The 10590-nt window shown below is 36.3% G+C and overlaps 1 protein-coding gene across 5 annotated transcripts in view; it reads right to left on the bottom strand.

The window, feature by feature from the left end:
• Window positions 1-4832: 4832 nt before the first annotated feature.
• The window catches only part of LOC115209716 (serine/threonine-protein kinase A-Raf), a 100646-nt gene continuing 94888 nt past the window's right edge, over window positions 4833-10590 (bottom strand). For 4 of the 5 annotated variants that reach the window (XM_036503511.1, XM_036503509.1, XM_029778238.2 and 1 more), the window contains one exon: window positions 4833-8988. In XM_036503511.1, the coding sequence (XP_036359404.1) occupies window positions 8809-8988 (180 nt within the window). In that variant the 3' untranslated portion in view covers window positions 4833-8808. The remainder of the gene's footprint in view (window positions 8989-10590) is intronic. The other variant, XR_004999529.1, reaches the window with a different exon arrangement.

Genomic DNA, 10590 nt, shown 5'->3' with positions numbered 1-10590 from the left:
CAACAGCCACGCCCAAATGGTGCTTTTTACGTGCCACCTGCACAGGGGCCAGTCCAGCGGCACTGGCGACGACCTCGCTCGAATATTTCACATGCCACCAGCACAAGTGCTAGTAAGGCAATGCAGGTAATAATCACGCTCGAATGATGTGCTTAACGTGCCATCGGCACGAAGGCCAGCTTGTTGCTCTGGCAACGATCTCACTCGTATGGTACTCTTAGCACTCCACTAGCAACGGATGCCAGTCACCGAATTTGATTTCGACTTCAATTTCACTTGCCTCAACTGGTCTTTGCAAGCAGAGTTTAGTGTCCAATGAAGAAAAGGCACACATATGTGGACCCCTAGCATAGGCCACAAGGTTATGGTCACACATGCGCTTGCCGAGTCTTCTGCAGCACAGCATATTTCCAGAGGTCCTGGTCACTAGCCATTGCCTCAGTGAGGCCCAATGTTTGAAGGTCATGCTTCACCACCTCATCCCAGGTCTTCCTGGGTCTACCTCTTCTCTCAACTGCTAGGGTGTGGCACTTTTTCACACAGCTATCCACATCCATTCTTGCCACATGACCATACCAGCGCAGTCATCTCTCTTGCACACCACATCGGATGCTTCTTAGGTCCAACCTTTCTCTCAGGGCACTAACACTCTGTCGAGTATGCACACTGACATTACACATCCATTGGAGCATACTGGCTTCATTCCTTGTGAGCTTACGCATATCCTCAGCAGTCACGGCCCATGTTTCACTGCCATGTAGCATGGCTGTTCATACACATGCATCGTACAGTTTACCTTTTACTCTGAGCAAGAGGCCCTTTGTCACCAGCAGAGGTAAGAGCTCTCTGAACTTAGCCCAGGCTATTCTTATTCTAGCAGCTACACTTTCAGTGTACCCTCCCCCGCTACTGACTTGGTTGCCTAGGTAACGGAAGCTATCAACTACTTCTAGTTTTATCTTCCTGGAATGTGGCGGAAGTTGTTTTCCGCACATTTTCAGTGTTATTTATAGCTCCTGAGCATCTGCCACATATGAAAACTAGCCAATTCTCTGCTATACTTTTACAATCTCAGTATTCCATTAAAACACTGACAAGTCATTTAGTAACAATACAGAGGAGAAATCAGGTTGGAACAAACATTTTGTTAGATTTTCAAGATGAAATTTTAGATGACATTCATTGAAGTATTGTCTCTTGTCATCAATCCTGGACTGAAGCAATGAGAGATTTAAATTTTCTTCTTTTGGGTTAAAAGAATATTGGTCAGAATCTGCTTCAATATTCACCCCCAATGTTCATCCTAACTAAAGAACACATTAGATGTGCTTTACTCAACATGTTTCATAAAGGTGCCAATGTGAGTGCAGCAGCAAAATCCATTCAGAGCACTGATGGAGATGATATAGTGAATGACAGAAGTTGCAGGAGGTGGTTTCCCTGTTTTCAAAGTGAGAATTTCAGCCAAGACGATGAGTCAAAGGAGGGTCGTTCCAAGAGTTGGAAGCTGCTATCACAGCAAATCCTGTTAGTAGTACTAGGAAACTCACCAAGAAATTTAAAGTAAACCATACGACTATCCTACGTGATCTAGAAAGAATTCTGTGGCTGGAAAATGGGTCCTGCATGACCTGTCTGAAGAGAATCCGCAACATATTGCTGGTTGTGAGCCATATTTGGATAGGCTTGTTATTGGTGATGACAAGTGGGTCCTTTTCATTAAACACTGCTGTCAATGAATGAGTTGTGGAAGCAAAACCTCCTCAGTAACTGAAGGGATGACTTCATCCAAAGAAGATCATGTTGAATGTATGGTGGGATATTCAAGGAATAATTCATTATGAACTGGTAGGCAACAAACAATCAACCTTGTCATTTGAAAGCAGCTTTAGGTAAAAATCGCCCAGCCTTAGTCAACAGAAAGGGAGTCAGTCTGCATCATGATAATGCAACACCCCCACTCCCACTGCACAACTAGATAAAGAGCTCTGCTGAGAGAAACTGCTTCGTCTTCCATATTCTCCTGACCTTGCATCTTCTGATTATCACTTGTTTAGGGGATTACAGAATCATTTGGATGGCCTGAGGCAGACATCAAGAGGTTGAAAATGAGTTAGCATTGTACTTTGCATCAAAATCCAAAGAATTTTACAAGCATGGCATCTATAAAGCTTGTTGACAGATGGAATGAAATTCAATGAAGTAATGGAGGTTATGTTAATAACTAAATATTTCTATAAACAAATTTTTCATTTATTAACAAAAATTTTTATTAATTAATATTAATAAAATTAATAATAAATTTCATTTATTTATTAATAAAAATGTTTAAACTGGACATAAATTTTGTTCCAACCAGATATATATATATATATTATATATATATATATTTGGCGTTAGGAAGGGCATCCAGCTGTAGAAACTCTGCCAAATCAAGATTGGAGCCTGGTGCAGCCATCTGGTTCGCCAGATCTCAGTCAAAATCGTCCAACCCATGCTAGTATGGAAAGTGGACGTTAAACGATGATGATGATGATATATATATATATATATATATATATATATATATATATATAAATGGAAGAAGTACCACTCCCAAACAGTTGAAGGAATCCCGGGGAGAGGTAGACCCAGGAAGACATGGGATGAGGTGGTCAAGCATGACCATCGAACGTTGGGCCTCACAGAGGCAATGACAAAAGACCGAGATCTCTGGAGATATGCTGTGACTGCAAAGACCCAACAAATAATGAGTTCATGGCTGTTTCCTGCACCAGCCCATCCAAAGTACCTTGGATTGCAGAACAACCTGCTGTGCTTACCTTGGATCATAGGGCGACCTGCTGTGCTTGAGGAGACCAATTGAGTCAAGTACATCAACATCAAAATAAATATCAAATAGAAATTGTAGTTGTGATACATGTGCCGATGGCATGTAAAAAGCACCCACTACACTCATGGAGTGGCTGGCATTAGGAAGGGCATCCAACTGTAGAAACACTGCCCAATCAGACTGGAGCCTGGTGCAGCCTTCTGGCTTCCCAGATGCTGGTCGAACCGTCCAACCCATGCTAGCACGGAAAACGGATGTTAAACGATGATGATGATGATGAAATGGAACCACCATCTAATGTCTGTGCTCCATGCTGGCATAGGTTTCTATGGCTGGATGCCCTTCTTAATGCCAACCATTTTACAGCATGTACTGGGTACTTTATTCATGCCACCAGTACTACAAAGGAGGGGTAGGGTATTAAGTATGGGGGTGGGAAGAAGGGAAGGGCAACCAGGTTATGCTGAAGAGTTATTTGGTTACTAACGTTTTGGAGAGAGAGAATGAGGAAGACCTGTCTTCTTTCTTACATCTGATCCCTCTCATGCCCAGTTTTTCTTTCAGCACATTTGTACTATGTTATTCATTCACACTTACATTGCAAGTCTAATAGAGCCTGTTCACCTCATTTCTTTCCTGTCTTCTCAAGTCCTTGGCATTTAAGGTCCATTTCTCACTACCAAGCAGCACTGCAATGATATGTGTCATTATCTAATAAATGACAGGAATATATATTTTATTCAATTCATTTATCTAGTGTTCATTTCATTTCATTTGAGTTCGAGTCCATGCTCAGGACAAGTCGAAGACTCCACCCTCAGAGTCTGGTGTGGTTGCCAGGTTGTATTCTCTGTTTAATTTTGACATGTGTAGGAGCGAGTTTGAGTCAGTTTGTGCTCGTTGTGTATATCCTGGGAGATGGGGTTCATCTCTAATGGTGCTTAAGTATCTATCCAGCTGCAATTTGAATGATTCCACACTGCATCCTGATAGATTTCTGACATGTACCGGAATGGAGTTGAATAGTTGTGCTCCTCGAACCAACAGACTTGACTCTCGCAGAGTTTTTGCTGCCTGGCCAGCCTTTTTGTTGATTGGTGGTAGCTGGCATCGTCTTCCCAAATAATTAACCTAAAAAACAGGACATTTATCACCTGTGCATTTCACACAAGTATCACCTAGGACATACCATATGTGCACACACAGACATTTCAGAATTGGGTGGTTCACTTAATCAGAAATGGAAACTCAAACAATTGCATCATAGGAGAGTCCTGGTAGATATTTCATCACGAACGACCTTATTATATTCAGGATTTTGAAAAAAATGTAACAATATTATCTTAACATCAAGTCTTAAACATCATATATCTACAACCTGATGAATGATAATAAATGAAAACGAAAGAAGCATATTCCTACATAATGCACTCAAATAATAACCACACTAAATTTACAGAGCTGGGATTCTTGACAGACATTCAAAATAAAACATTTTTGGTATTTAAACCATGTTAATAGTTCAACTAGCTTCAATGAAAAAAAGGGGAAAAGAACCTATTAATGATATACCTGGTGCGTGTGTCTACAGGCTTTGCAAGCCCTCTTACATTGTTGCAGAAATTCTGGATGGGCATCAAAGTAACTGATCCAAAACCTCACAAAATAGTGAATCTACTCAAGATAATTAAGGATCAGGTGGTGTTATTAAGGCAAGTTCTCAATTAGGCAACAACTAACTCTCAAACTTATATTTTAGGCTCTGACTATTTGCATATTATAACTGAATTATTCATAAATACCATGGTTGTTAATTAGTAACAATCAGATTTGCAATGATAAAACAAGATACTCACCTATGAACTGGTGCCTATCAACAAACTAAAATAGTCAGGCAGAGAGTTTTTAAAGTGATAAAACTCTCATTGAACTCGTTTACAAGCTGGAGTACAAGATATTAAAACATTAGAATGGAATAAAAACAAAGTGAACAAACACAACAGTTTTTACAGAACTTCATTGTAACATCTTTACAACTTATGTGAAATATATAAAATGAAATAGCCTGTCCTGAAGTTGATATAAATAATACATTTCATCAGTCCTCATATATTAACAGTCTTCATTTTCATGTTTTCCTTTTTTTTAAATGTTTCTTAAATTTTACTTTTTTTTGAAAATATTTTTTTAAAGTATTTTTTTTAAAAAAAAAACATGTCCATTTTTCATTTCCAGAGTATTTTAGTCAGAGTTAGGATGCTCAGGACAGAAAAAAAGTTCTTTTTTCCTCCACTGATCTTCCATACACACATCCATATTCTAACATGCATCATATATTTGTTCTCCTCCTTTTCATCAATAGAATTTGTCTGCAGATGTTTGTTAATCGTAAGAGGGGGGAGGGGGGGACAGCAAGCAAGAGCAGAGATGAGCAGGAACTCGGTAGCATCACTTGCAGATTTGGTGGCAGGGCTGGCAACATCTGGCACTAGAACTGAATGAGCATGGGGTAGGGGGGATCAAGGGTGCCCGCATGCAAGACTCTGATTCATCAGCCATTTCACTGATAATGAAATGTATGGTGGGTGAGATAGAAGATTACAGGAAACCAACAACATTGGGAAAGAACTGTAGCAAAGAAGAACTCTCAGAAGAAAGAATTAATAGTAAGAACAAGAAATTTGAATTCAAAGCAACTTTAGTTGAAGAGTAAAGAGAGGAAGAAAGACATTTTCTATAGAGAATAAGAGAAATTGTGGAATGAATAAGATATAAGGGGAAAATATAAATTTTGGTATCAGCATTAAAATGTTATCCAATACAAGTTTAAAGGGAGGAGCAAGCTGAAGAATTTTTTTTCATTAAAGGAGAATATTTAAAAGAATAAACATCACTGCTACATATTTGTCAAAGAAAATGTTGGTCTTAAGCTAAGAATACTAACAAAAAATGTCCAGTCTAAAACTAATTCACCAAATATATCTTTAAAATTTTTTATTTAGGAAAAGAAGTTATGGTAGGCATCATAATGTTTGTTTTTCAAGAATACCCCCCTACCTACACACACACTTTGTGAATGCAAACAAAAGGAATTTGTAACGATCTTAACATTTCTTTTATATGTCATGAAGCTAATATTTTTTTCAATTTTTAAAAAATATTTTAAAATAAAAAAGACTAATGCAACCAAATGAAATTCCCACTTTTAAAAGTTGTAGACAATTAAAAAGAGCAGCCTGTGGCTTGAAGAGGGTACTGCTATATTTTGCATACTATTAAATAAAAATGATATAGAAACTTTGGACTGTTCGTTTTGTTTAATAACAACACCAGCAAACAAATCAGAGCTCTGAGGAACATAGACAGCAAAATTTCAAAATGTTTCATCACCAACTTAATGTTAACTGTAATAGCAAAATAAAATAAATGTATTATATTGTTTTCAAGCCTTATCATCATCATCATACACTAGTACAAACAGCAGGAAAAAAGAGGGAACTTAGATATTATTTAAACCTAGGTTTGTTTTAAAGAAACTTTACTAATAAAATAAAATTTAAAAAAACCCAGTTTATATAAAATGTTTAGATGCAGAGCCAGAGTCAAAATAAACAAGGAATATATTTTTAACATTTTAACCTATTATCAAAACATTATTAAAATTTAAAAGAAAAGTAAAATTAAAATAAACTAATCATAAGGTTTATGTACAGAATTATTGGTTTACTTCATACGAAAATGTTTCAACAAATCTGCATCACACTTTGCACAAGGCATACAATTGGATTTTGACAGCAACCTGCAGATTTTGTCTTCTCTGTTTATCAGCTGTGATAATCAGTGGCCACAATGTGCGTGCACGTGTGTGTGTGTGTGTGTGAGTGAGTGTGCATGTGTGTATACACAAACACCTGCATGTGGTCTTTTGGCTAAGATTAGTGTAGTTTATATACATATACATGCATACACACACACACACATATCTATGCACACACACACATATCTATGCACACACACACACATCTATGCACACACACACATATATACATATTACACACACATATATAATTTATTTAAATAGATGTAATAATTTACAGAAAGGAAAAATTCCACAAAAAGGTGAAAAAGAAAAGAAAAACGAAAATTGGCCAGGATATGAGAAGTATGAAAATCAACTCCATTTTCTTGACATTTAATACTAATGAATGGAGCTTGTTGAGAGAGTTTTCAATAGATTTGCCAGACTCAGTTAAAAATGTTCTAAAAATGAATTTGATGCTATGAGAACATTACAGAACTGTGGTAACTTAGCACCAACAATTAGGAAATTTCCTGTTAGAATTGCCAAAGTTTTAAAATTTATACTTTATTTTTGAAAAAAAAATATCAAACAAAACATTAAATTAGTTCCATCCTTGATTTCTATAGAATAAAATGTGGTTACAATTTTAATGCAATAGTTTACTGTTTAGCTACAGTAAATGACAGGCCTCTACAGCTAAAGGAACAGTGATGAAGAATGCTTGGGCAAGATTAGATATGGCATTAACTGCCATGATACAACTAAAGTTATTTAACATCAGACACATGGATGTTTTAATGCTGATGGCATCATTGAAAATAAGATGCAATAAAATTTGGGATGAAGTATTTTTCAATATAAAAACACAAACTAGTAAGAAAAAAAAATATAACAATATCTGTTAACGCATAAGCCAGAGAATCAAATATTTAAGAGATTAAAAAAAGAAGCTAGAATAGCAGCTTTATAGAGACCAAAATATTCTGAAGAATCCAGTAGAATCTGTCAGAGACATGAAGCTGGTAAATTGGAAGTGAAAAGAATCAATAACAGTAAATATAGCTGTAGAGAAAGCAGAGATTAAAATTCACCAGATTAAAAAGGCACAGGATATCTTAAATCTACTCAGTGATAAATCATTTCACTAATGGTTTCTTCTTCTCTCTCTCTCTCTCTCTCTTTAATCAAATACAATGTGTGAGTGTGTGTGCGTATGTATGTGTATACATATATATATATATATAAATTTGTATGTGTATATATATACACACACACACACAAATATATGTGTAATTGAAAAAAGCCACACCCTCACCACACACACACACACACCACACATCTATGCAAACATTGTAACATTGAAAAAAATATCTTTAGCAATCACGTGGAAATGGCACCAATGTTTTAGTATATAAGTTAGAACGTGTTTATAAAGTGTTAATGGACCAGAAGGAAGAGAGAGAATGGCACAAAAGAAAATACACAAAGAAAATAAAGTGAATTCATGATGTTTCAATGTGTTTGTTGATGACTAACTTGTACTCATCGTTAGCTGTAATACTATCAATGGAACCAGTGATGAATCCTCGAGCCCAATCCAAGAGAATAATAGCAGGTGATAACAGCAACTCTTATCTGTGTTGTTCTTTCTTGCTCATCCTGAAATGAGTGAAATTGTTGTTTTCTCTTGTCAAAGTAGCAATAACAGTTTGCAGCAAGGAGAACAGTGATTGAAGTCAACCCACAAATAATATTGCTGCTGCTGCTGCTATCTTCTCTGTTTCAACCAACAGTATAGACAGAATGAAAAAAAAAAAAAAAAAAAAAAAACCAATATAGTACAGCCAGAAATATTGGAATTCCAGAAATCCATGCAATATTCATTGGATCTTCACTTCCAAGTAAAGAAAGACACGGTACTGTTCACAGAAACCTAAGTTCCCTCATTGCTTATAAAATTATCATCATCATCTTAGTTTCCACTGGAACGCTTTGACAGCAGTGTTAGGAATGAACATTAAACTTAAAATTGTTCTTTTATATATTAAAAAAAAAAGAAAAAGAAAAAAGAAAACTCATACTTTCTCTCTTCATCATTTACCTAAATTTTTTTTTTCTTCGATCTTACTGGAGAAATACAACACCCCAAACTGTTGATATCAACATTACCTTCTCAGGTATCTAAATCATAAAATGTGAACTGTGCATATTGACAGTTGACGGGAGTTTTTGGTGATGAAAATACATTAAATAGATCCAAGTCATCTGATGACTGTGGCCGCAGTGTAGGTTCTGAGTGGCTTTTTTGTAGTCTTTGAAGAGATCTCTTCAGAGATTCAATAGAAGACAATATCTGAAATTGACAAACAAATAAGCAGACTAATTAAATGGGAAAGGAAAAAAGACACAAATGAAAAAATTCCTTAGAAAGGATTACATGAACTCATAATGAATCAAAATTGTAAATGATGGTTGTGGAGTGAATTACATCAACACATCACATTTACTAGAGATTTCGTTAAAACTAGTGTTATGGATACGTTATCACTCATAAATTAGTAAGTAGCATATGCTTTGGTATGCTTTCTACAGATTGATGTCCTTCCTAACGTCCAATCACTCGAGTATTGCATGCTTTTTTTTTCATGTCACCAACATTTGTGAAGTCAGCATGCAAGACTACAAACCCCAAGGGAGGCAACTTTAGGTTGAAATGAGAAATAGAAACGGGTAGAGTATGAGAGATAAGGCCCAGAGCAGAAAAAGTTTTTTTTTTTTGTTGTTTTTGCTGTAGAGGTGCTGCATGACTGTTCACATTTTAGAAGAGAAGTAGGAGTGATCAGATGGAGTAGGAAAACGATAAAAACATAGTGCTGAGATGGTGCCAGGGTGGACCTTCAAGGTATAAAGTAGGTAGGACAGAAGGGCCAAAATACAGTAGACAGGAGAAGGATGAAAGAGAGATGATATGTTGTTGGGTAAGTTGTGGAAACATGGGGGAGAGAAGGGCAGGTGTAGTGTATGGCAGAAGGTGGGATATATGGCAGAAGGAGAAGAAAGAAAAATTTGGTGGCACAGTGAGTGGGTGGGTGATCAATGAAAGTATAGGTGGAGAGAACAGTATTAATGAATAAAAGACAGAGAACAAATGAAAGGGTTTTGGGTTGTAAGAAAGGAGATATTAAGGAAGCACTGCAGTCAGGGAGGCAGTGGGTGCCTTGAGAAGGAAGGAAATTGGGTGAAGGGCTCAATTGTGAATTTCATTGAGATGAATAGGTCTTCTTGGGAACAGCATATCACCAGTTATCCTGGTCCTTTGCTCAGTGAAGTTCAAGGTCCTGAGATCAGCCTTTATAATCTTGTCTCATGCCTTCCTGGGTTTTCTTCCTTCTGCAATTTCCATCCACATTTGTCTTACTACCATTAATCATTAATTATAATTCATCAAGTCATTTCATTAGTTTTCTAGCTACCTTTACTTTCTATGTTGGTAAGAGACAGATAAGCAAAAACTTCATATATCATCATCATTATCATTTAATAGCCATGTTCCATGCCAGCATGAATACTCCTGATCTTTTAAAACGACAGTCTTTGAAGTAAGATTGACTAACTGTGCTGAAAAGTCAAGCAATGAACATAGAATCTCTAATATTGGTTAATATTGGAATTCTAAACTTTGATGGTAAAATGAAAACATTAGCAATGGTTAAAAGTTTGAAATATTGTGAGTACTGACACTTTCTGACAACAAAAATGGAATGGAGAATGTTGCCATCTTTTAAACTAAAGAAAATTTTCTGGTGCTTCAGCCATTACTTTTGCAAATTTGGGAGCAATAGTCCTGACATTACATGCCTAGTATGGTTGTAAAAATTCTAACAGCTATCTATTATGATAAAGGTTTATAACTGAAGTCTTAACATTAAGTAAAGTATGCTAAGTAGAAATACAG

Source organism: Octopus sinensis, linkage group LG1 (genome assembly GCF_006345805.1).
Source record: "Octopus sinensis linkage group LG1, ASM634580v1, whole genome shotgun sequence".
Taxonomy (NCBI): domain Eukaryota; kingdom Metazoa; phylum Mollusca; class Cephalopoda; order Octopoda; family Octopodidae; genus Octopus; species Octopus sinensis.
This window is presented reverse-complemented; position numbering and strand designations above follow the sequence as displayed.